Source organism: Salmo salar, chromosome ssa19 (assembly GCF_905237065.1).
Source record: "Salmo salar chromosome ssa19, Ssal_v3.1, whole genome shotgun sequence".
In the NCBI taxonomy this organism is placed as follows: domain Eukaryota; kingdom Metazoa; phylum Chordata; class Actinopteri; order Salmoniformes; family Salmonidae; genus Salmo; species Salmo salar.
In genome coordinates, this window is record NC_059460.1 from 70,488,549 (window position 1) to 70,515,011 (window position 26,463).

The window sequence follows — 26,463 nt, forward strand, 5'->3', positions numbered from 1 at the left end:
CTATCTATTCCCATTTCAAATAATGTTCATTGGCAGGCAATATATCAAGCTTTTATATGTTTTTATTTGAGAATGATTTATTGTATCTGCCCAATCGAAGGCTGAGCCTTCAACCACCTGCATGATGAGCCCTCAAGGAATTGGCCAAAATTCACCCAATTTATTGTGGGAAGCTTGTGGAAGGCTACCCGAAATGTTTGACCCAAGTTAAACAATTTAAAGGCAAAGCTACCAAATACTAATGGATTATTTGGGAATGTGATGAAAGAAATAAATAAAAATAAATTAATAAAAGCTGAAATAAATCATTCTCTCTACTGTTATCCTGACATTTCACATTCTTAAAATAAAGTGGTGATCCTAACAGGGAATTTTTACTAGGACTAAATTCCATGAATTGTGAAAAACTGAGTTTAAATGTATTTGTCTAAGGTCTATGTAAACTTCCGACTTCAACTGTATGTACAGTACAAAATTATTTCAGTCACTAAAAGTAGTCGAGGGGAATGCATGTAGCAATACTAGTTTAACCAGCAGCACCAGACACATAATTTACTGTCACTCTTACACTAACATACATGACTGCATCTGTGACCTCTGTGTTCACTACTACTATTGTTGGTACGGTACACACACAAACGATCAACTTATACACTAGTAGCAATCTCTTGATTACACGTACAGAACATGCAGAGAAGACTGACATCTATTGAATCACACAGTCACGACATTCACCATTTTGTTTTGTTGCTTTATTTCGTTTTACACATTTTATTCTTTGGGACTCAAACACCTGTCCTATTTTTTATTTAACTAGGCAAGTCAGTTAAGAACAAATTCTTATTTACAATGACGGCCTACACCGGCCAAACCCGGACGACGCTGCTGCCAATTGTGCGCCGCCCTATGCAACTCCCAATCACGGCCGGTTGTGATACAGCCTGGATGAGCAGTGGAAAGGAGAGGACAAGAGAGCCCACCTCTTACACACGTACAAGACTACACCACGTAAATCACTATCATAAAAACAACAAAAATAACAGCCCAGGCGATGTCCACATCACACACCTGCAATAAATAGTCACTCTGCTTAAGTATTTCATGTTAATCTTCTGTACAGATAGAGGGGGTGTTGAACTATAATTACATCAACTGACATCGTCAGGTGCACAGCTAGGGCCAGAGACCATGTGCAAAACAAACGGGGAGGGATGGGCAGTGCAGGGGTTAAGAGTGAGATGAAATGTCTCACACACACACAAAGACATGTAAACATACACACATGAAGGTAATGGGGCAGATCTTTGACCATGCTGGGGCAAAGACACGGAGGCAACATAATACAAGAACACAGTACATTCCCTTCTGTTTTTGCCCATACACAGACACACGTTGGGTGTAAACACAAGGAAATGGAATGTGAGGCTGCAGTGGAGGTATCTGCAGAGAGAAGGGGGGGAGTGACAGACATGCACTGCCCCTGGGATGAGGGGTCGGGGGGGGGGCTCAGTCCTCCAGGCTGCGGAAGGAGTTCTGCATGTCCTCCAGCAGCTGGGCGTAGTCAGCCTTGATCTTGGTCTCTCCCTCCTTCACTGGGTCCTATAACAGACCAGAAACAGAGTAACACAGAGGCTGGGTTCTATAACAGACCAGGAACAGAGTAACACAGAGGCTGGGTTCTATAACAGACCAGGAACAGAGTAACACAGAGGCTGGGTTCTATAACAGACCAGGAACAGAGTAACACAGAGGCTGGGTTCTATAACAGACCCGGAACAGAGTAACACAGAGGCTGGGTTCTATAACAGACCAGGAACAGAGTAATACAGAGGCTGGGTTCTATAACAGACCAGGAACAGAGTAACACAGAGGCAAGGTTCTATAACAGACCAGAAACAGGGTTCTATAACAGACCAGGAACAGAGTAACACAGAGGCTGGGTTCTATAACAGACCAGGAACAGAGTAACACAGAGGCAAGGTTCTATAACAGACCAGAAACAGGGTTCTATAACAGACCAGGAACATAGTAACACAGAGGCTGGGTTCTATAACAGACCAGGAACAGAGTAACACAGAGGCTGGGTTCTATAACAGACCAGGAACAGAGTAACACAGAGGCTGGGTTCTATAACAGACCAGGAACAGAGTAATACAGAGGCTGGGTTCTATAACAGACCAGGAACAGAGTAACACAGAGGCAGGGTTCTATAACAGACCAGAAACAGGGTTCTATAACAGACCAGGAACAGAGTAACACAGAGGCTGGGTTCTATAACAGACCAGGAACAGAGTAACACAGAGGCTGGGTTCTATAACAGACCAGGAACAGAGTAATACAGAGGCAGGGTTCTATAACAGACCCGGAACAGAGTAACACAGAGGCTGGGTTCTATAACAGACCAGGAACAGAGTAACACAGAGGCAGGGTTCTATAACAGACCAGGAACAGAGTAACACAGAGGCTGGGTTCTATAACAGACCAGGAACAGTAACACAGAGGCTAAAAAGTTTTAGAACACCTACTCATTCAATGGTTTTTCTTTATTTTTACTATTTTCTACATTGTAGAATAATAATGAAGACATCAAAACTATGAAATAACATATGGAATCATGTAGTAACCAAAAAAAGTGTTAAACAAATCAAAATATATTTTATATTTGAGATTCTTCAAATAGCCACCCTTTGCCTTGATGACAGCTTTGCACACTCTTGGCATTCTCTCAACCAGCTTCAACTGGATTGCTTTTCTAACAGTCTTGAAGGATTTTCCACATATGCTGAGCACTAGTTGGCTGCTTTTCCTTCACTCTGTGGTCCGACTAATCCCAAGCCATCTCAATTTGGTTGAGGTCGGGTTTGTTGTCGAGGCCAGGTCATCTGATGCAGCACTCCATCACTATCCTTCTTGGTAAAATAGCCCTTACACAGCCTGGAGGTGTGTTGGGTCATTGTCTTGTTGGAAAAACAAATTATAGTTCCACTAAGTGCAAACCAGATGGGATGGTGTATCGCTGCAGAATGCTGTGGTAGCCATGCTGGTTAAGTGTGCCTTGAATTCTAAATAAATCACTGACAGTGTCACCAACAAAGCACCCCCACACCATAACACCTCCTCCTCCATGCTTTACGGTGGGAAATATACATGTGGAGATCATCCGTTCACCCACACCACGTCTCACAAAGACATGGCGGTTGGAACCAAAAATGTCCAATTTGGACTCCAGACCAAAAGGACAAATTTCCACTGGTCTAATGTCCATTGCTCATGTTTCTTGACCCAAGCAAGTCTCTTCTTCTTATTGGTGTCCTTTAGTAGGGTTTCTTTACAGAAATTTGACCACAAAGGCCTGATTCACCCAGTCTTTGAACAGTTGATGTTGAGATGTGTCTATTACTTGAACTGTGAAGCATTTATTTGGGATGCAATTTCTGAGGCTGGTAACTAATGAACTTATCCTCTGCAGCAGAGGTAACTCTGGGTCTTCCTTTCCTGTGACGGTTCTCATGAGAGCCAGTTTCATCATAGTGCTTGATGGTTTTTGTGACTGCACTTGAAGAAACTTTCATAGTTCTTCAAATGTTCCGTATTGACTGGCCTTCATGTCTTAAAGTAATGATGGACTGTCATTTGTCTTTGCTTATTTGAGCTGTTCTTGCCATAATATGGAGGTGGTCTTTTACCAAATAGGGCCATTTTTATTTTATTTCATCTTTATTTAACCAGGTAGGCCAGTTAAGAACAAGCACAGTGGGATTTGAAATGGTCGGTGATCTGTTTGTTAACTTGGCTCTCGACTTTAGAAAGGCAGGGTAGGATAGATTCTTCTGTATACCCTCCCTACCTTGTCACAACACAACTGATTGGATCAAACGCATTAAGGAAATAAATTCCACAAATTAACTTTTAACAAGGCACACCTGTTAATTGAAATGCATTCCAGGTGACTACCTCATGAAGCTGGTTGAGAGAATGCCAAGAGTGTGCAAAGCTGTCATCAAGGCAAAGGGTGGCTATTTGAAGAATCTCAAATATAAAATATATTTTGATTTGTTTAACACTTTCTTGCTTACCTAACTCAGCAAAAAAAGAAACGTCCCTTTTTCAGGACCCTGTCTTTCAAAGATAATTCGTAAAAATCCAAATAACTTCACAGATCTTCATTGTAAAGGATTTAAACACTGTTTCCCATGCTTGTTCAATGAACCATAAACAATTAATGAACATGCACCTGTGGTACGGTCGTTAAGACACTAACAGCTTACAGACGATAGGCAATTAAGGTCACAGTTATGAAAACTTAGGACACTAAAGAGGCCTTTCTACTGACTCTGAAAAATACCCAAAAAAAGATGCCCAGGGTCCCTGCTCATCTGCGTGAACGTGCCTTAGGATTGCTGCATGGAGGAATGAGGACTGCAGACGTGGCCAGGGCAGTAAATTGCAATGTACGTACTGTGAGACGCATAAGACAGCGCTACAGGGAGACAGGATGGACAGCTGATTGTCCTCGCAGTGGCAGACTACGTGTAACAACACATGCACAGGATCAGTACATCCGAACATCATACCTGCGGGACAGGTACAGGATGGCAACAACAACTGCCCGAGTTACACCAGGAACGCACAATCCCTCCATCAGTGCTCAGACTGTTCGCAATAGGCTGTGAGAGGCTGGACTGAGGGCTTGTAGGCCTGTTGTAAGGCAGGTCCTCACCAGACATCACCGGCAACTACGTTGCCTATGGGCACAAACCCACCGTCGCTGGACCAGACAGGACTGGCAAAAAGTGCTCTTCACTGACGAGTCGCGGTTTTGTCTCACCAGTGGTGATGGTCGGATTCGCATTTATCATTGAAGGAATGAGCGTTACACCGAGGCCTGTACTCTGGAGCGGGATTGATTTGGAGATGGAGGGTCCGTCATGGTCTGGGGCGGTGTGTCACAGCATCATCGGACTGAGCTTGTTGTCATTGCAGGAAATCTCAACGCTATGCGTTACAGGGAAGACATCCTCCTCCCTCATGTGGTACCCTTCCTGCAGGCTCATCCTGACATGACCCTACAGCATGACAATGCCACCATCCATACTGCTCGTTCTGTGCGTGATTTCCTGCAGGACAGTGTTCTGCCATGGCCAGCGAAGAGCCCGGATCTCAATCCCATTGAGCACGTCTGGGACCTGTTGGATCGGAGGGTGAGGGATAGGGCCATTCCCCCCAGAAATGTCCGGGAACTTGCAGGTGCCTTGGTGGAAGAGTGGGGTAACATTTCACAGCAAGAACTGGCAAATCTGGTGCAATCCATGAGGAGGAGATGCATTGCAGTACTTAATGCAGCTGGTGGCCACACCAGATACTGACTGTTACTTTTGATTTTGACCCCCCCCCCCCTTTATTCAGGGACACATTATTCAATTTCTGTTAGTCACATGTCTGTGGAAATTGTTCAGTTTATGTCTCAGTTGTTGAATCTTGTTATGTTTACACATGTTAAGTTTGCTGAAAATAAACACAGTTGACAGTGAGAGGACCTTTCTTTTTTTCCCTGAGTTTATATGATTCCATATGTGTTATTTCATCGTTTTGACGTCTTCACTATTATTAGAAAATAGTAAAAATAAAGAAAACCCTTGAAAGAGTAGGTGTTCTAAACTTTTGACCGGTTGTGTATAGAGTAACAGAGGCTGGGTCCTATAACAGGCCAGACATACAGAGTAACAGAGGCTGGGTCCTATAACAGGCCAGACATACAGAGTAACAGAGGCTGGGTCCTATAACAGGCCAGACATACAGAGTAACAGAGGCTGGGTCCTATAACAGGCCAGACATACAGAGTAACAGAGGCTGGGTCCTATAACAGGCCAGACATACAGAGTAACAGAGGCTGGGTCCTATAACAGGCCAGACATACAGAGTAACAGAAGCTGGGTCCTATAACAGGCCAGACATACAGAGTAACAGAGGCTGGGTCCTATAACAGGCCAGACATACAGAGTAACAGAGGCTGGGTCCTATAACAGACTAGACATACAGAGTAACAGAGGCTGGGTCCTATAACAGGCCAGACATACAGAGTAACAGAGGCTGGGTCCTATAACAGACTAGACATACAGAGTAACAGAGGCTGGGTCCTATAACAGGCCAGACATACAGAGTAACAGAGGCTGGGTCCTATAACAGGCCAGACATACAGAGTAACAGAGGCTGGGTCCTATAACAGGCCAGACATACAGAGTAACAGAGGCTGGGTCCTATAACAGGCCAGACATACAGAGTAACAGAGGCTGGGTCCTATAACAGGCCAGACATACAGAGTAACAGAGGCTGGGTCCTATAACAGACTAGACATACAGAGTAACAGAGGCTGGGTCCTATAACAGGCCAGACATACAGAGTAACAGAGGCTGGGTCCTATAACAGGCCAGACATACAGAGTAACAGAGGCTGGGTCCTATAACAGGCCAGACATACAGAGTAACAGAGGCTGGGTCCTATAACAGGCCAGACATACAGAGTAACAGAGGCTGGGTCCTATAACAGGCCAGACATACAGAGTAACAGAGGCTGGGTCCTATAACAGGCCAGACATACAGAGTAACAGAGGCTGGGTCCTATAACAGGCCAGACATACAGAGTAACAGAGGCTGGGTCCTATAACAGGCCAGACATACAGAGTAACACAGAGGCTGGGTCCTATAACAGACTAGACATACAGAGTAACAGAGGCTGGGTCCTATAACAGACTAGACATACAGAGTAACAGAGGCTGGGTCCTATAACAGACTAGACATACAGAGTAACAGAGGCTGGGTCCTATAACAGGCCAGACATACAGAGTAACAGAGGCTGGGTCCTATAACAGGCCAGACATACAGAGTAACAGAGGCTGGGTCCTATAACAGGCCAGACATACAGAGTAACAGAGGCTGGGTCCTATAACAGACTAGACATACAAAGTAACAGAGGCTGAGAAACAAAGACAACACCACAAAGAGACCATAATACAGACAAACAGCAAAAGAAACACTCAGATGGAGACTACATAGAATGACACAGACAGATCCAGGGAAAAACAGACATGTACAAGGAGAGAAGATAAAACAAGTAGAAAGAAAGACAAAGAACACACACAAAGATGGAGAAACAGTCAGACTGCTGCTGTACCTTGAACTTCATGGAGCTGAGTCTGTAGAGGACCTCTCCCAGGTGTTCTCTGATCATGGACCAGGTGATCTTGTTGTCGCTCTGAGCCGTGGTCTCCACTGCGTGCCGCGCCATGTCATAGAAGGCTATTATGTTGGACAGGATGCCAACAGTCTTATAGAAGGGACAGAACCTGCAGGGAGTTTAGAGGGCAGAGAGTTACAGTTGTAGTCTTTCGGTATTTGCTGGAAATATTTGAGTAGGTCAGACAGTGACACTGTGTGTTACCTGTCATAGGGGGTGTAACCGTTCTGTTGCAGGAAGTCATCCTTGAGGAGCTTGGCCACCTCCAGGGTGATCTTATCAGTTTCGGCCAGCGAGGCCTGTCACCAAGACAACAAGGACAATATTAAGTTCCATCCTCCCTTCAAATTACACAGATCTCAAAACGCTGGGCAACTGGAAATTCTTAAGCATTCGCCATGTTTCTTTCATCTACTCAGAGATAAAAGACTTTACAACTAAAGAGAGCACAATGTTATCCCCATAGAAATAAGAATGAATAGAACAATGATGGCATAATGGGTGGACTGGCGGCCATTGGTTATCTCTGCCTTCTCTTTCTTCACCCTCCCCTTCGTTCCCCCTCACCTTGCCGACCAGCTGTACGATCTCAGCCAGGTCCTCCTCCTCTTGCAGAATCTCCTTAGCCTTGGTGCGCAGCGGGACGAACTCAGGGAAGTGCTTGTCGTAGTACTCGTCCAGCGCCCGCGTGTACTTACTGTAGCTGATCAGCCAGTTGACTGACGGGAAGTGCTTCCTCTGGGCCAGCTTCTTATCCAGACCCCAGAACACCTGAGAGAGAGGGGGGGGAGAGGGAAAGAGAGGGGGAGGGAAAGAGTGAGGGGGTGGAGAGAGAGAGAGAGAGCGGGAGAAACGATGAAGGAGGCAGGTAGAGGTAGAGAAAAAGAGGATGAAGATAAGGATTGATTATTGATAATCCCTAAAGCTGATCTTTATTGCTTTTCTCCATATGTATGAGTGTGGTCTATCAGAGCCAGATAGAAACAGGCTGTATTCATACCTGCACGATACCCAGGGTAGCCGATGTCACAGGATCAGAGAAGTCACCACCAGGGGGAGACACACTGAGGAAAGGGGGACAGAATAACAGTAACATGTTGTTATAGCATTAGAAGAAGCACTCCACTTCTGTCTATTCCAGCGTGGCTAGATTGTGTTGGCAGGTTAACTGTACTCACGCCCCCACGATGCTGACACTGCCCTCTCTCTCTGGGTTGCCCAGACACTTCACCCTGCCAGCACGCTCGTAGAATGACGCCAGACGGGCACCCAAGTAGGCAGGATAACCACTGTCTGTGGACATACACAAAATGTGTTTACTTTATGACCAGCTGATTTAGATCTAGTTCACCCCACTAGCCTTAGAAGTTGTCCTTTACATTGCTTAAAAAAAAGGTAACTATTTTGTATTTTGGGTGTTATCAGCAGCCACTCACCAGCGGGCATCTCAGCCAGTCGACCAGAGATCTCCCTGAGAGCCTCGGCCCATCGAGAGGTGGAGTCAGCCATCATGCTCACGTTGTAGCCCATGTCCCTGAAGTACTCAGACAGCGTGATCCCTACAGGTACACACAGCAGATAAGTAGGTGATTGGTTAGGGGGTGTGCTCCATGTTGTGGTCTCAGGCCTGCTATTGGCTGGGAGGTGTGCCGTGTTGTGTTCTGGGCCCTGTGATGGGTTCTTACCTGTGTAGATGGAGGCCTCCCTTGCAGCCACAGGCATGTTGGAGGTGTTGGCCACCAGCGCTGTTCTCTTCATGATGCTCTCAGTCTTCCCATCCACCTCCATGGTCAGCTATTGGACAGACACACTGTCAATCATCCTTACCTCCAATTGGAAACAGGCTAAGGGTAATAGTGATGATCATGATAATCCAATAACATAACACCACCAACCTCGGGGAAATCTCGCAATACTTCTGACATCTCGTTCCCGCGCTCCCCGCAGCCTACGTAGACGATGACGTCACTGTTGGAGTACTTGGACAGGGACTGGGAGATGACCGTTTTACCACAGCCAAAGGCTCCGGGGATGGCTGTGGTTCCTCCCTGGACACACCTGGACACAGAGACAGACAGGTAGACACAAGCAGAACAGACCAGGGACTGGGAGATGGAAGCAGTGGTTGAGTATATTGGCAGAAACAGATAAGAAGTAGTAATTGAGTTTTTCCTTGAAGCAGAATAGCAAAGACAGATAATAAAGGGTATTCTGATATTGTCCTTGAAGCAGAATAGCAAAGACAGATAATAAAGGGTATTCTGATATTGTCCTTGAAGCAGAAATGGAGAAAGAGGAAAAGGTGGAGAGGGAGAGTGGTGAGTGGTGAGAGTTTCCCAGAAGCAGTGATGGAGAAAGGTGACAGAAAAAAAGAGGTAAAGTTGGGGTAAGAGAGAGGGGACTCACGGGAAGAGGGCGTCCAGTACTCTCTGTCCGGTCAGCAGTGGGTGATTGGCCGGTAACTTCTCTGTAACCGGGCGAATCTGTCGCACCGGCCAGACCTGGACCATGGTGAACTTCTCCTTCATACCCTCAAACTCCAGCTCCAACACCACGTCCTGAAACACACACCAAACCCTCAGTCCAAATACATCAATTTCCACACATGTATTTCTATGGATTGAGACTAGGGAGGTGGGACTAACCGAGACATCATAGTTTCCAGGGGGAGCCACATAGGTGACGGTTCCTCTGTTCCTCGGGGGCAGCATGATCTTGTGCTTGATAAGGGAGTTCTCAAACACCATCCCGTAGATATCACCCCCTGTGATGTGACTGCCCACCTAAGAAAGAGAGGGCGGTGATGAGGGGTTAATGCTGAACAATTCAACGTTTATGTTGTTCAGTTCAGTATGTGCTCTAAGGCAGGGTTTCCCCAAACTCGGGTCAGGGGGACCCACGTGGCTGCACGTTTTGGTTTTTGTCCTAGCACTACACAGTGGATTTAAATAATCTAAGCTTGATGATGAGTTGGTTATTTGAATCAGCTGTGTAGTGCTCGGATAAAAACCAAAACGTGAACCCAGGTGGACCCCAGGACTAAGTTTGGGAAACCCTGCTCTAGGGTCACTTCAAACTGTGTATAATGTAGCACACATAGTAAACCACGCAACACTTCTATTAAAACATTGACATAGAGTAACAGGACACACCCACCCGTAAGCTCTTGACGGGGGAGAACTCCCATTTCAGGTCTCGGTTGAGGGCTCCGATATTGACTCCGCGGGGGATGTAGATGCTCTGGGTTAGGTCGTTGATGTCCTTTAGGGGGCGCTGGATACCATCAAAGATGGAGCCCATGATGCCTGGGCCCAGCTCCACAGACAGAGGCTTTCCTGTCCGCAGCACTGGGTCCCCAACAGACACGCCCGCTGTGACAACGCTCAGGAACACACCATGTGTTAATGGATCAAGCCTCAGCAGTCATTCTGATCTCGTTCTCAATGATCAGTGCTTTATTTTTTTGTTGCTGTCTTCAGTCCTTTTTAAATAGGATAGATGGGCTATATGGGCTACTGTATAGGTTGGATGTGATGGTCTGCCTATAACCAGCCTGAGTAGGCTTATAACTCCATTCATATTCAGAGATTAAAGAAATGAATTAAATTGGTAATGAGATACTTTCAGGCTACTTAATGCAATGCATGTCTGTTGAATTTGGAAAAATCCATCTGCACTCGGCCCCCCCAACCTACTCAGCCAATCAGGAGCCACTACTGCGTTGCAGCCGTGGCATACTGCATACTTTTAAATAAACGGTATGTGCTAAATAGTATGCAACGATGAGTAAATAGTATGCAGTTTAAGTATGTAGTACACTAGTATGGGTATCTGGACATGGCCCACGTGTACAGTGGCTTGCGAAAGTATTCACCACGCTTGGCATTTTTCCTGTTTTGTTGCCTTACAAGCTGGAATTAAAATGGATTTGGGGGGGGTATATCATTTGATTTACACAACATGCCTACCACTTTGAAAATGCAAAATATTTTTTATTGTGAAACAAACAAGAAATAAGACAAAAAATATGAAAACTTCAGCGTGCATAACTATTCACTCCCCTAAAGTCAATAATTTGTAGAGCCACCTTTTGCAGCAATTACAGCTGCAAGTCTCTTGGGGTATGTCTCTATAAGCTTGGCACATCTAGCCACTGGGATCTTTGCCCATTCTTCAAGGCAAAGTGGATTTAATGGTGCTCCGTGGGATGTTCAAAGTTTCAGATATTTTTATATAACCCAACCCTGATCTGTACTTCTCCCCAACTTTGTCCCTGACCTGTTTGTGGAGCTCCTTGGTCTTCATGGTGCCGCAGACTCTGGGGTCTTTCAGAACAGGTGTGAGATATATATATACACACTGAGATCATGTGACACTTAAAGTCCACCTGTGTGCAATCTAACTAATTATGTGACTTCTGAAGGTAATTGGTTGCACCAGATCTTTTTTAGTGGCTTCATAGCAAAGGGAGTGAATACATATGCACACACCACTTTTCTGTTTTTTATTTGTTAGAAACAAGTTATTTTTTTTTCATTTCACTTCACCAATTTGGACTCTTTTGTGTATGTCCATTACATGAAATCCAAATAAAAATCAATTTAAAATACAGGTTGTAATGCAACAAAATAGGAAAAATACCAAGGGGGATGAATACCTTTGCAAGGCCCTGTATGTACCAGAGAAATATTTTCAGTAATGAACACATGGGTGATCATGTACAGATACAGTAGGTGTGCACACACACCCTACCTAGCTAAAGGGAGTATATAGACAGTCAGGTACAGTAAAACATTTCATCCCAAATGACACCCTACTCCTTTTACAGAGCACTTTTACAGTAGTGCACTATGTACGGAATAGGGTGCCATTTTGGGACACAGCCACAGTCAAGTGCAGTAACAATGCAATATAACCCGTTAGGATACATGTCTCCTCGTAGACCTGGATGGTGGCCATGTCTCCCTCCAGCCTGATGATCTCTCCCACCAGCTCACTGTGGCCCACTCTCACCAGCTCATACATGGCCGCTCCCGCCATGGCAGTGGCAGTCACCACTACAGCACAACACAGGTCAGAGGTCACACAGCAGGCAAACAGCAGACACATGCAAGAAAGACGGATGTGATGTCCAGTCCAAACTTAACCCCAGGTTAGTGTAAGCAATATTGGTGGAAACAGCCTAGCCTACTACAACAGATATAGATGGGGCTCTTCATCAGCTAAAACCTTTGAAGGCTAAACAGAGGTACTAGTGACAGATAAATGTGAGTGGTAGTGACCTGGGCCGGATACCCCATGGACGTATCCAAACTCGCTCTCCTTCTCCTCATCCCGGATCTTAGGCAGTTTAGACAGGTCCATCCCGACAGGCTAGATCTGCGGGAGAGAAAGAATAATGGAGTGAGTGTGTGAATGAGAGCGATTAAGGAAGATAGAAAGAGAGAAAAAAACCAGTCTCACCCAGTTACTTTAATCTGGGAAGAAAGGGGCACAGTTGAAGAATGCTTCTGGTTATTTCGAACACTGAATGCCACAGTGCTAGCACTACTTTTAAAACGGTTACACTCTGTATATACATGTGTATTGATTTGTGTTTTTATGGTTGACTGCATCCCAGTCCAGACCATAGTGGGTTACAGTCATGGCTGGGACACTATTGACCCAGTCATTAGAAGGTCAATTGGGCTTCTCATCCAACTCCCTATACATCCATCTAGTCCCGAAAAATGACAGTGCCTTCAATTGTGTTCGCCATGCACATTTACATAGAACGAACCTAAACGGCCCTTGTCTGTCACAAATGTTAAATAAAATTATATTTGAAATTACTCTGCAGATTGTCCATGGTGTTGGTCCTTCAGCTGGTTGAAATTTGAGAAAATATCCACAGGAAAGTATTAAAAAGACTTCAAACGCAGGTCTGTGTGTGTGGCAAATAAGGTGTGTCTGCACATGACTAATGGCACGTGCACAAGACAGAAGTACATGCACGCATACTAACAGGCGTTTGCATGGCTTTGCACATGTGCCAGGTGAAAGAAATGTTTACTTCACTACCTGTGCTCTTAAGTCAGGTAAACAATACTTCCCCGTGGATCGTCTTCATTTCAGCCTAATGAATCACCAACCTTACAGACAACCAGCAGAGCAACTGCAAAAATATTTGTATTCAACTTTCTGTCTTGAAAGGAAAATGTCCAAGATGTTGCAGTGCTTTGTTTGACTGTATACCAATACATATGATGGTTACTAGGATCATATTCTGTACAATAACACCAAGTGCATAAATAAGACAAATATTAGTTAAATAAAATATGGAACAGTAAATTAAACTGTTCAATAGATCTTTCATTTTGGCGCAAGGTAGCTTGTAGCTGACAGCAAAGGTGTCAACTAGAGATGACGTGTAGGGATTTGTAGTCTTGCATGATGTCTACTTTTATGCCAACAACATTTTCAAATCTGAGTGTAAATAAAACCAAATATACTGATGTCACATGGTCCAAGAGAGATTTACAGTTATCAAAACACAGCCCTTATTTCAAGTGTTTTTAAAATCCACAATGGATAAAATGGAGAGAAAAAAAACAATTGGAACCATTTCTGTGTTTGACCGCTAGGTTTTATGGGTATTATGACACATCCACCATGAGGCTCAATTGGCTGGAAAACCTCAATGCTTCAGGAAGCTTTGTTTCCTCCTCACTACCAGCAACTAAAACCCCCACCAACTTGGTTCTTCTGAAAAATGTCTCTGGTAGCTTATGGACAAACATTAAGAATAAGCTACGTGGTGAGTTGATGCCTATTCGGCAGCTAATTAGCTAGGTGAATTGATCATGCACCTTTGTATGCGTTGTTTGTACTCTACAAAGTTTTTGGAACAGATTCCTGTTGGACCGTTAAACAAATTATACCCATCCTTAAAAATCACCTCGACTAACGAGGTGACAGGTGCAACACATCCTGAGGATGATTCCAATCAGTGCTCTTCCACACCTAAATAAAACCAGCCTGGAAATCAAAAACCTAAGCCTGTAAGAATACACACTACTAGAGTAGGACCATAACTAAACCATATGATTACACACAGAAAAATACCCTACCACACACAGGCTTAAAATTAAGCTTGCTGCAATTGAGAGACTTGCATATATAGCACACTATCAGAAACAGTCTGCACCAGAGTTTACCAAACTCCCAAAGGGTGCACGTTTTGGTTTTTGCCCTAGTACTACATAACTGATTCAAATCATCAAGCTTTAATTTTTTGAATCAGCTGTGTAGTGCTAGGGCAAAAAACTAAATCTACACCCCTTGGGGTCCCCACGCCAGACTTTGGGAAACACTGGTCTGCACATACAGATCCCAGTCGGTCTGTTACCATGGCAATATCACCCCTTACCCGATCTGCAACCATGATGATATCCCAGAGACTACAGCCCAACATGAAGTCGCACGACTTACCAGCATCAAAAGAAGAGAGAAATAGGACACACCTCCCCTCCCTCTGTACTTCATCCCTGGTTGATTCTCACCGGTTATGACGCAGTACACTAACATTAGAGGGGAGATCCCAGACAAGCATCACTGTATTTCTGTGCTCTTCTCTACTTCCCGCTCTCTTTTACACCTTATGTGAAGGCTATGCTTCTCTTTCCCACTGTCTGTATGCTTCCCTCTTTCCCACTGTCTGTATGCTTCCCTCTTTCCCACTGTCTGTATGCTTCCCTCTTTCCCACTGTCTGTATGCTTCCCTCTTTCCCACTGTCTGTATGCTTCCCTCTTTCCCACTGTCTGTATGCTTCCCTCTTTCCCACTGTCTGTATGCTTCCCTCTTTCCCACTGTCTGTATGCTTCCCTCTTTCCCACTGTCTGTATGCTTCCCTCTTTCCCACTGTCTGTATGCTTCTCTTTCCCACTGTCTGTATGCGTCCCTCTTTCCCACTGTCTGTATGCGTCCCTCTTTCCCACTGTCTGTATGCGTCTCTCTTTCCCACTGTCTGTATGCGTCCCTCTTTCCCACTGTCTGTATGCGTCCCTCTTTCCCACTGTCTGTATGCGTCCCTCTTTCCCACTGTCTGTATGCGTCCCTCTTTCCCACTGTCTGTATGCGTCCCTCTTTCCCACTGTCTGTATGCGTCCCTCTTTCCCACTGTCTGTATGCTTCTCTTTCCCACTGTCTGTATGCTTCTCTTTCCCACTGTCTGTATGCGTCCCTCTTTCCCACTGTCTGTATGCTTCTCTCTTTCCCACTGTCTGTATGCGTCCCTCTTTCCCACTGTCTGTATGCGTCCCTCTTTCCCACTGTCTGTATGCTTCCCTCTTTCCCACTGTCTGTATGCTTCCCTCTTTCCCACTGTCTGTATGCGTCCCTCTTTCCCACTGTCTGTATGCTTCTCTCTTTCCCACTGTCTGTATGCCTCCCTCTTTCCCACTGTCTGTATGCTTCCTCTTTCCCACTGTCTGTATGCTTCCCTCTTTCCCACTGTCTGTATGCTTCCCTCTTTCCCACTGTCTGTATGCTTCCCTCTTTCCCACTGTCTGTATGCGTCCCTCTTTCCCACTGTCTGTATGCGTCCCTCTTTCCCACTGTCTGTATGCTTCCCTCTTTCCCACTGTCTGTATGCGTCCCTCTTTCCCACTGTCTGTATGCTTCCCTCTTTCCCACTGTCTGTATGCTTCTCTCTTTCCCACTGTCTGTATGCTTCTCTCTTTCCCACTGTCTGTATGCTTCCCTCTTTCCCACTGTCTGTATGCTTCCCTCTTTCCCACTGTCTGTATGCTTCCCTCTTTCCCACTGTCTGTATGCTTCTCTCTTTCCCACTGTCTGTATGCGTCCCTCTTTCCCACTGTCTGTATGCGTCCCTCTTTCCCACTGTCTGTATGCGTCCCTCTTTCCCACTGTCTGTATGCTTCCCTCTTTCCCACTGTCTGTATGCGTCCCTCTTTCCCACTGTCTGTATGCGTCCCTCTTTCCCACTGTCTGTATGCGTCCCTCTTTCCCACTGTCTGTATGCTTCCCTCTTTCCCACTGTCTGTATGCTTCCCTCTTTCCCACTGTCTGTATGCTTCCCTCTTTCCCACTGTCTGTATGCGTCCCTCTTTCCCACTGTCTGTATGCTTCCCTCTTTCCCACTGTCTGTATGCTTCCCTCTTTCCCACTGTCTGTATGCTTCTCTCTTTCCCACTGTCTGTATGTTTCTCTTTCCCACTGTCTGTATGCGTTTCTCTTTCCCACTGTCTGTATGCTTCTCTCTTTCCCACTGTCTGTATGCGTCCCTCTTTCCCACTGTCTGTATGCTTCTCTCTTTCCCACTGTCTGTATGCTTCTCTCTTTCCCACTGTCTGTATGCTTCTCTCTTTCCCACTGTCTGTATGCTTCTCTCTTTCCCACTGTCTGTATGCGTCCCTCTTTCCCACTGTCTGTATGCGTCCCTCTTTCCCACTGTCTGTATGCTTCTCTCTTTCCCACTGTCTGTATGCGTCCCTCTTTCCCACTGTCTGTATGCGTCCCTCTTTCCCACTGTCTGTATGCGTCCCTCTTTCCCACTGTCTGTATGCTTCCCTCTTTCCCACTGTCTGTATGCTTCTCTCTTTCCCACTGTCTGTATGTCCCTCTTTCCCACTGTCTGTATGTCCCTCTTTCCCACTGTCTGTATGCTTCCTCTTTCCCACTGTCTGTATGCTTCCCTCTTTCCCACTGTCTGTATGCGTCCCTCTTTCCCACTGTCTGTATGCGTCCCTCTTTCCCACTGTCTGTATGCGTCCCTCTTTCCCACTGTCTGTATGCGTCCCTCTTTCCCACTGTCTGTATGCGTCCCTCTTTCCCACTGTCTGTATGCGTCCCTCTTTCCCACTGTCTGTATGCGTCCCTCTTTCCCACTGTCTGTATGCTTCTCTCTTTCCCACTGTCTGTATGCGTCCCTCTTTCCCACTGTCTGTATGCGTCCCTCTTTCCCACTGTCTGTATGCGTCCCTCTTTCCCACTGTCTGTATGCGTCCCTCTTTCCCACTGTCTGTATGCGTCCCTCTTTCCCACTGTCTGTATGCGTCCCTCTTTCCCACTGTCTGTATGCTTCTCTCTTTCCCACTGTCTGTATGCGTCCCTCTTTCCCACTGTCTGTATGCTTCTCTTTCCCACTGTCTGTATGCGTCCCTCTTTCCCACTGTCTGTATGCGTCCCTCTTTCCCACTGTCTGTATGCGTCCCTCTTTCCCACTGTCTGTATGCTTCTCTCTTTCCCACTGTCTGTATGCGTCCCTCTTTTCCACTGTCTGTATGCTTCTCTCTTTCCCACTGTCTGTATGCGTCCCTCTTTCCCACTGTCTGTATGCGTCCCTCTTTTCCACTGTCTGTATGCTTCTCTCTTTCCCACTGTCTGTATGTTTCTCTTTCCCACTGTCTGTATGCGTTTCTCTTTCCCACTGTCTGTATGCTTCTCTCTTTCCCACTGTCTGTATGCGTCCCTCTTTCCCACTGTCTGTATGCGTCCCTCTTTCCCACTGTCTGTATGCTTCTCTCTTACCCACTGTCTGTATGCTTCTCTCTTTCCCACTGTCTGTATGCGTCCCTCTTTCCCACTGTCTGTATGCGTCCCTCTTTCCCACTGTCTGTATGCGTCCCTCTTTCCCACTGTCTGTATGCTTCTCTTTCCCACTGTCTGTATGCTTCTCTCTTTCCCACTGTCTGTATGCTTCTCTCTTTCCCACTGTCTGTATGCGTCCCTCTTTCCCACTGTCTGTATGCGTCCCTCTTTCCCACTGTCTGTATGCGTCCCTCTTTCCCACTGTCTGTATGCGTCCCTCTTTCCCACTGTCTGTATGCTTCTCTTTCCCACTGTCTGTATGCGTCCCTCTTTCCCACTGTCTGTATGCGTCCCTCTTTCCCACTGTCTGTATCCTTCCCTCTTTCCCACTGTCTGTATGCTTCCCTCTTTCCCACTGTCTGTATGCTTCTCTCTTTCCCACTGTCTGTATGCTTCTCTCTTTCCCACTGTCTGTATGCTTCCCTCTTTCCACTGTCTGTATGCTTCCCTCTTTCCCACTGTCTGTATGCTTCTCTCTTTCCCACTGTCTGTATGCTTCTCTCTTTCCCACTGTCTGTATGCGTCCCTCTTTCCCACTGTCTGTATGCGTCCCTCTTTCCCACTGTCTGTATGCGTCCCTCTTTCCCACTGTCTGTATGCTTCCCTCTTTCCCACTGTCTGTATGCGTCCCTCTTTCCCACTGTCTGTATGCGTCCCTCTTTCCCACTGTCTGTATGCGTCCCTCTTTCCCACTGTCTGTATGCGTCCCTCTTTCCCACTGTCTGTATGCGTCCCTCTTTCCCACTGTCTGTATGTGTCCCTCTTTCCCACTGTCTGTATGCTTCCCTCTTTCCCACTGTCTGTATGCTTCCCTCTTTCCCACTGTCTGTATGCTTCCCTCTTTCCCACTGTCTGTATGCTTCCCTCTTTCCCACTGTCTGTATGCTTCTCTCTTTCCCACTGTCTGTATGTTTCTCTTTCCCACTGTCTGTATGCGTTTCTCTTTCCCACTGTCTGTATGCTTCTCTCTTTCCCACTGTCTGTATGCGTCCCTCTTTCCCACTGTCTGTATGCTTCTCTCTTTCCCACTGTCTGTATGCTTCTCTCTTTCCCACTGTCTGTATGCTTCTCTCTTTCCCACTGTCTGTATGCGTCCCTCTTTCCCACTGTCTGTATGCGTCCCTCTTTCCCACTGTCTGTATGTCCCTCTTTCCCACTGTCTGTATGCTTCTCTTTCCCACTGTCTGTATGCTTCTCTTTCCCACTGTCTGTATGCTTCTCTTTCCCACTGTCTGTATGCGTCCCTCTTTCCCACTGTCTGTATGCGTCCCTCTTTCCCACTGTCTGTATGCGTCCCTCTTTCCCACTGTCTGTATGCTTCCCTCTTTCCCACTGTCTGTATGCTTCCCTCTTTCCCACTGTCTGTATGCTTCCCTCTTTCCCACTGTCTGTATGTCCCTCTTTCCCACTGTCTGTATGCGTCCCTCTTTCCCACTGTCTGTATGCTTCTCTTTCCCACTGTCTGTATGCTTCTCTCTTTCCCACTGTCTGTATGCGTCCCTCTTTCCCACTGTCTGTATGCGTCCCTCTTTCCCACTGTCTGTATGCGTCCCTCTTTTCCACTGTCTGTATGCTTCTCTCTTTCCCACTGTCTGTATGTTTCTCTTTCCCACTGTCTGTATGCGTTTCTCTTTCCCACTGTCTGTATGCTTCTCTCTTTCCCACTGTCTGTATGCGTCCCTCTTTCCCACTGTCTGTATGCGTCCCTCTTTCCCACTGTCTGTATGCGTCCCTCTTTCCCACTGTCTGTATGCTTCTCTCTTACCCACTGTCTGTATGCTTCTCTCTTTCCCACTGTCTGTATGCGTCCCTCTTTCCCACTGTCTGTATGCGTCCCTCTTTCCCACTGTCTGTATGCTTCTCTTTCCCACTGTCTGTATGCTTCTCTCTTTCCCACTGTCTGTATGCTTCTCTCTTTCCCACTGTCTGTATGCGTCCCTCTTTCCCACTGTCTGTATGCGTCCCTCTTTCCCACTGTCTGTATGCGTCCCTCTTTCCCACTGTCTGTATGCTTCTCTTTCCCACTGTCTGTATGCTTCTCTTTCCCACTGTCTGTATGCGTCCCTCTTTCCCACTGTCTGTATGCGTCCCTCTTTCCCACTGTCTGTATGCGTCCCTCTTTCCCACTGTCTGTATGCTTCTCTCTTTCCCACTGTCTGTATGCTTCCCTCTTTCCACTGTCTGTATGCTTCCCTCTTTCCCACTGTCTGTATGCTTCTCTCTTTCCCACTGTCTGTATGCTTCTCTCTTTCCCACTGTCTGTATGCGTCCCTCTTTCCCACTGTCTGTATGCGTCCCTCTTTCCCACTGTCTGTATGCGTCCCTCTTTCCCACTGTCTGTATGCGTCTCTCTTTCCCACTGTCTGTATGCGTCCCTCTTTCCCACTGTCTGTATGCGTCCCTCTTTCCCACTGTCTGTATGCGTCCCTCTTTCCCACTGTCTGTATGCGTCCCTCTTTCCCACTGTCTGTATGCGTCCCTCTTTCCCACTGTCTGTATGTCCCTCTTTCCCACTGTCTGTATGCTTCCCTCTTTCCCACTGTCTGTATGCGTCCCTCTTTCCCACTGTCTGTATGCGTCCCTCTTTCCCACTGTCTGTATGCGTCCCTCTTTCCCACTGTCTGTATGCTTCCCTCTTTCCCACTGTCTGTATGCTTCCCTCTTTCCCACTGTCTGTATGTCCCTCTTTCCCACTGTCTGTATGCGTCCCTCTTTCCCACTGTCTGTATGCTTCCCTCTTTCCCACTGTCTGTATGCTTCCCTCTTTCCCACTGTCTGTATGCGTCCCTCTTTCCCACTGTCTGTATGCTTCTCTCTTTCCCACTGTCTGTATGCGTCCCTCTTTCCCACTGTCTGTATGCGTCCCTCTTTCCCACTGTCTGTATGCGTCCCTCTTTCCCACTGTCTGTATGCGTCCCTCTTTCCCACTGTCTGTATGCTTCTCTTTCCCACTGTCTGTATGCGTCCCTCTTTCCCACTGTCTGTATGCGTCCCTCTTTCCCACTGTCTGTATGCGTCCCTCTTTCCCACTGTCTGTATGCGTCCCTCTTTCCCACTGTCTGTATGCGTCCCTCTTTCCCACTGTCTGTATGCGTCCCTCTTTCCCACTGTCTGTATGCGTCCCTCTTTCCCACTGTCTGTATGCGTCCCTCTTTCCCACTGTCTGTATGCGTCCCTCTTTCCCACTGTCTGTATGCTTCCCTCTTTCCCACTGTCTGTATGCGTCCCTCTTTCCCACTGTCTGTATGCGTCCCTCTTTCCCACTGTCTGTATGCTTCCCTCTTTCCCACTGTCTGTATGCGTCCCTCTTTCCCACTGTCTGTATGCGTCCCTCTTTCCCACTGTCTGTATGCTTCTCTTTCCCACTGTCTGTATGTCCCTCTTTCCCACTGTCTGTATGCGTCCCTCTTTCCCACTGTCTGTATGCGTCCCTCTTTCCCACTGTCTGTATGCTTCTCTCTTTCCCACTGTCTGTATGCTTCTCTCTTTCCCACTGTCTGTATGCTTCTCTCTTTCCCACTGTCTGTATGCGTCCCTCTTTCCCACTGTCTGTATGCGTCCCTCTTTCCCACTGTCTGTATGCGTCCCTCTTTCCCACTGTCTGTATGCGTCCCTCTTTCCCACTGTCTGTATGTCCCTCTTTCCCACTGTCTGTATGCTTCTCTCTTTCCCACTGTCTGTATGTCCCTCTTTCCCACTGTCTGTATGTCCCTCTTTCCCACTGTCTGTATGCTTCTCTCTTTCCCACTGTCTGTATGCGTCCCTCTTTCCCACTGTCTGTATGTCCCTCTTTCCCACTGTCTGTATGCTTCTCTCTTTCCCACTGTCTGTATGCTTCTCTCTTTCCCACTGTCTGTATGTCCCTCTTTCCCACTGTCTGTATGCTTCTCTCTTTCCCACTGTCTGTATGCGTCCCTCTTTCCCACTGTCTGTATGCGTCCCTCTTTCCCACTGTCTGTATGCGTCCCTCTTTCCCACTGTCTGTATGCGTCCCTCTTTCCCACTGTCTGTATGTCCCTCTTTCCCACTGTCTGTATGCTTCCCTCTTTCCCACTGTCTGTATGCGTCCCTCTTTCCCACTGTCTGTATGCGTCCCTCTTTCCCACTGTCTGTATGCTTCCCTCTTTCCCACTGTCTGTATGCTTCTCTCTTTCCCACTGTCTGTATGTCCCTCTTTCCCACTGTCTGTATGCGTCCCTCTTTCCCACTGTCTGTATGTCCCTCTTTCCCACTGTCTGTATGCTTCCCTCTTTCCCACTGTCTGTATGCTTCTCTTTCCCACTGTCTGTATGCGTCCCTCTTTCCCACTGTCTGTATGCTTCCCTCTTTCCCACTGTCTGTATGCTTCTCTCTTTCCCACTGTCTGTATGTCCCTCTTTCCCACTGTCTGTATGCGTCCCTCTTTCCCACTGTCTGTATGCGTCCCTCTTTCCCACTGTCTGTATGCGTCCCTCTTTCCCACTGTCTGTATGCTTCTCTCTTTCCCACTGTCTGTATGCGTCCCTCTTTCCCACTGTCTGTATGCTTCCCTCTTTCCCACTGTCTGTATGCTTCTCTCTTTCCCACTGTCTGTATGCGTCTCTCTTTCCCACTGTCTGTATGCGTCCCTCTTTCCCACTGTCTGTATGCGTCCCTCTTTCCCACTGTCTGTATGCGTCCCTCTTTCCCACTGTCTGTATGCGTCCCTCTTTCCCACTGTCTGTATGCTTCTCTCTTTCCCACTGTCTGTATGCGTCCCTCTTTCCCACTGTCTGTATGCTTCTCTCTTTCCCACTGTCTGTATGCGTCCCTCTTTCCCACTGTCTGTATGCGTCCCTCTTTCCCACTGTCTGTATGCTTCTCTCTTTCCCACTGTCTGTATGCGTCCCTCTTTCCCACTGTCTGTATGCTTCTCTCTTTCCCACTGTCTGTATGCTTCTCTCTTTCCCACTGTCTGTATGCGTCCCTCTTTCCCACTGTCTGTATGCTTCTCTCTTTCCCACTGTCTGTATGCGTCCCTCTTTCCCACTGTCTGTATGCTTCTCTCTTTCCCACTGTCTGTATGCGTCCCTCTTTCCCACTGTCTGTATGCGTCCCTCTTTCCCACTGTCTGTATGCGTCCCTCTTTCCCACTGTCTGTATGCTTCTCTCTTTCCCACTGTCTGTATGCGTCTCTCTTTCCCACTGTCTGTATGCTTCTCTCTTTCCCACTGTCTGTATGTTTCTCTCTTTCCCACTGTCTGTATGCGTCTCTCTTTCCCACTGTCTGTATGCTTCTCTCTTTCCCACTGTCTGTATGCGTCTCTCTTTCCCACTGTCTGTATGCTTCTCTCTTTCCCACTGTCTGTATGCGTCTCTCTTTCCCACTGTCTGTATGCTTCCCTCTTTCCCACTGTCTGTATGCTTCCCTCTTTCCCACTGTCTGTATGCGTCCCTCTTTCCCACTGTCTGTATGCGTCTCTCTTTCCCACTGTCTGTATGCTGCATAATAGCCTATGCTTCCCTTTGTTGTTTTTTTTCATCCACACAATCTGTCATGACTTAATGTCATCCATAAAGGCAGAAGACTGCAGGTGCTCTAACACAGGGGGCTGATGCTTCCTGATACTCCTGCATCTATACTATGGAGATTGAACAACCCCCATCACTCACTCTCTGTATAGACACACACCGTTCCTGCTTCAGTGCCCTTTTGTCCTTACCACCCTTTCGTCCTTACAACAGATAGGGTATTTTCCTCCATGCTAAACGGGTCATCTGTGTAGAAATAGCCCCCCCAACAGGTCTAGTCTGTATCTGCAGGATACAGACAACAATAGCTCAGGATGACCTCCAGTCCTCGCCAGTGGACAGGAGACTTAATAAGCATTTATATGCATTCTTCAGATGTAAGGCCATCTTCTCTTCATCTCTTGATCTTAAATTGAATGTTCAATTCCCTTTGGATTACAACAGGTTCCAACTTGTCTTGTAAAACAGGCTAAAAAACACAGATACAGAAAAGACTGATAATTCACCATTCAGTCACTTCCATTGTGATTTTGGCATAGAGACTAGGAATATATGCATGAGGCATCACATGACTGGCACATGACTGGCTAAGTTATATGGGGCCATTTGAGGAAGTGGAAAATCCTAGTGTGGGGAAAGATTGGGAAGTCCACTCAGTGTGCGTGTGTCTTGGTTGTTCGTATGTTATGCAAGACACACAGATTCACACACTCATAGTCCGGACTATAAAAAGCTAGATGAGTGAACTTGAATCCCTTGACACAAGTGTACTTGTCTGGTCTTATAGCAGCCACCTACAAAGCTCAAAAATCTCTTGTACGATGCAGGCAGAAGTTTCCCTTTAAAACAGATCTAGGATCAGCTTCATCTCCCTAAAGTCCCAACCTTTAAGGGGAAAAAAGATTAATACCAGGGGTAGGGGAAGTAGTCAGTGTAAAACCTAGACATGCTTCCAGGTTCTATGGACTCAGCCACATGAAATCATTTTAAAATCGAGGATACACTCCCATTACTGAGTACTGCAATGTTAACGTAAACAATCCGTAGTAAGGAATGTCTGTTCTGTAAGAGTAAATGATAATCAAACACAATGGACCTTTAGCCTAATAAAATTGTTTCCTTAAGCATAATCAGTCTCGTAATGCAACTAGAGCGAGTGGTGGTTCCAAATTGTTGCACAATCCTACAAACCCAACAGCTCATACTGAACTTCCTGTTTGAGTTTTAAAAGGATACAAAATAGTGCTAATCCACTCAGTCAGTGCATCCCTTGTTGTCACAATGGATTCGCATATTTACCAACAACTCCCCACAGGCTGAGATCTTATGCCCCAAAGGGCAAGTCTTGGATCAAGTTCTCAGTCCTAATATTGACCCGAAGAGCTGCAACTAAAACTGGTCCTGAATCAACACTTGGGGACAACCATCCTCTTAACTAGCTGTTCTTTTTAACTATTCTGTTATTTCTTTGTTGTCAAGATAGAATACACAAAGGGTGGATCTCATTCTCAATAGTCCTGAGGCTTCCTTTCCCTTCCTTGTTGCATCTCCTTCCTTTGATACTGCACTAATCTATAGCACTAGACAGGTGAAAGAAAAACCCTCGGTGGGATTCCACAATATTGCTTTAACCTATCCTCACTTCTCAGAAAAGTGCATTAGATGAAGGGGAGATGATGGGAACCCACATTAGAATATTGAGATTCACCCAAAGAGGTCATATCCTATGAGCAGACACTTCTGATGAGAAATTCAACATCCAAGTAAGGATATGGTGTGGCCATGATGCTATTTGTATTGAATTATTCTTCCTCCTCTGCACCATCTCCAGCTCATCCTCCTCTTCCTCAGTCAAACAGAATCATTATCACATGCCAATCTGTCACGAGGAACAAACCAACGGAATAAAGACAGCATGGGAATAATAAATGATTGATTTACAATATCACATCTCACATGCAGAGAGTATCTGGATTTGATAACATTTGTAATATGCCTAATATCTTATCTGCATTGTGCCAAAGATGAAACACCAACGCACTGTAGGTATCGCCGTTCTTTTAGTTCTATGACTCGTCTATCCCTGTCCATGTCACAGAAAATAACAACGCGTTACATTGTAGCTAGTAAAAAAATTATCCATAGATCAAATGAAAGACAAATACATTACCTGCTGAGTCACGACTTTCACATATTTTTGCGGAATAACACCCGACATTTGAGAAGCTACCCTGCCAGCGATGCAATTTATTAGATTAATCAACCCAATAATGCAAACATGTTTAATCAATATAATAATTGAGGGCAGCTGATCCATGTTATTTGTCATTTTGTTCATTCAAATAGGCCTACATTTGAATGAAACACCACGACCAGAAAAACATGTAAATGTATTTTCCAATTATTCAATTCATATGATAAACAATATCAGACTCAGTGAAATAACATGGTTAATTATGCAGTTTCATCGATAGCCATCGTTGGCTACATTGTAGGCGATTTAAAGCGTAGGTGATCTGTCAAAATAACTTGCTCTGCCATTTTGATGCATTTCAAAAATGACATTGCATTTAATCTGATATGATGACAATACAATGGGATAGCTACCTTGAGAAACGAAACGGTCCACCGTCTTGATCCTCTGCCTAGAGAAGATATGAGTGTCGATCATGCGATAGCAAATGATCAGCTGACTTCATTCACAGCGCTTTGCAAAGCGCAGAAACTCTGTGGCGAGACTCACAACCACTGCAAATGATTCATTCCACTGTGGCTCAATCCCACTGCGTTGTCAAAGACTATAGAGGGAAAGACAATACTTTCTCTCGATATTCGTCTATAGCTTTACATTTAAATAAACACCAACAATAGAACAGAACAGCTGATGAGCAGCATCATAGCATTTTATTCAGCAATTAGAAATGAGGCTCGGATCAAGAAAAGATGGAAGGCTCCACAATAGACGGAGGGCAGAAAAACAAACAGTAGAATTATGTGGTCTTTTTTGAGAACATATCTTTGCATTTGAGCCAAAATGGCGGTAGACCCATAATTTAGTTGTTGCGTGGAAAAAATATGGATTGCACTGTGGGACACTGGAGATTTTCATGACGATAGTTTACAACAATACTATGAATTTAAATGAAATA

General features: G+C 46.0%; 1 protein-coding gene across 2 annotated transcripts; it reads right to left on the bottom strand.

The window, feature by feature from the left end:
- Positions 1-44: 44 nt before the first annotated feature.
- On the bottom strand, positions 45-26,204 carry atp6v1ab (ATPase H+ transporting V1 subunit Ab). 2 transcript variants are annotated; one of them, XM_014159354.2, is made up of 15 exons: positions 25,922-26,204; positions 12,516-12,612; positions 12,162-12,290; positions 10,390-10,604; positions 9,879-10,016; positions 9,640-9,791; positions 9,129-9,291; positions 8,919-9,027; positions 8,670-8,792; positions 8,412-8,526; positions 8,234-8,297; positions 7,801-8,004; positions 7,438-7,532; positions 7,171-7,342; positions 45-1,599 (listed from the first exon to the last, which is right to left on the bottom strand). In XM_014159354.2, the coding sequence occupies exons 2-15, from the start codon at positions 12,595-12,597 to the stop codon at positions 1,507-1,509; spliced, it is 1,854 nt and encodes a 617-aa protein (XP_014014829.1). In that variant the 5' UTR covers positions 12,598-12,612; positions 25,922-26,204; the 3' UTR covers positions 45-1,506. The 2 variants fall into 2 exon arrangements, with proteins under 2 accessions (XP_014014829.1, XP_045558613.1); XM_045702657.1 differs by lacking the exon at positions 25,922-26,204 and adding an exon at positions 23,456-23,476.
- Positions 26,205-26,463: the final 259 nt, after the last annotated feature.

What these genes read in the sequence shown, in the direction of transcription:
- atp6v1ab (XM_014159354.2), bottom strand. Translation starts at nt 12,597, where the DNA reads ATGGACCTGTCTAAACTGCCTAAGATCCGGGATGAGGAGAAGGAGAGC. An exon ending in CCCCCGTCAAGAGCTTACGG is followed by an intron (nt 10,017 to 10,389) that starts GTGGGTGTGTCC and finishes TCTCTTTCTTAG; the next exon opens with GTGGGCAGTCACATCACAGG. An exon ending in CTGGAAACTATGATGTCTCG is followed by an intron (nt 9,792 to 9,878) that starts GTTAGTCCCACC and finishes TGTGTGTTTCAG; the next exon opens with GACGTGGTGTTGGAGCTGGA.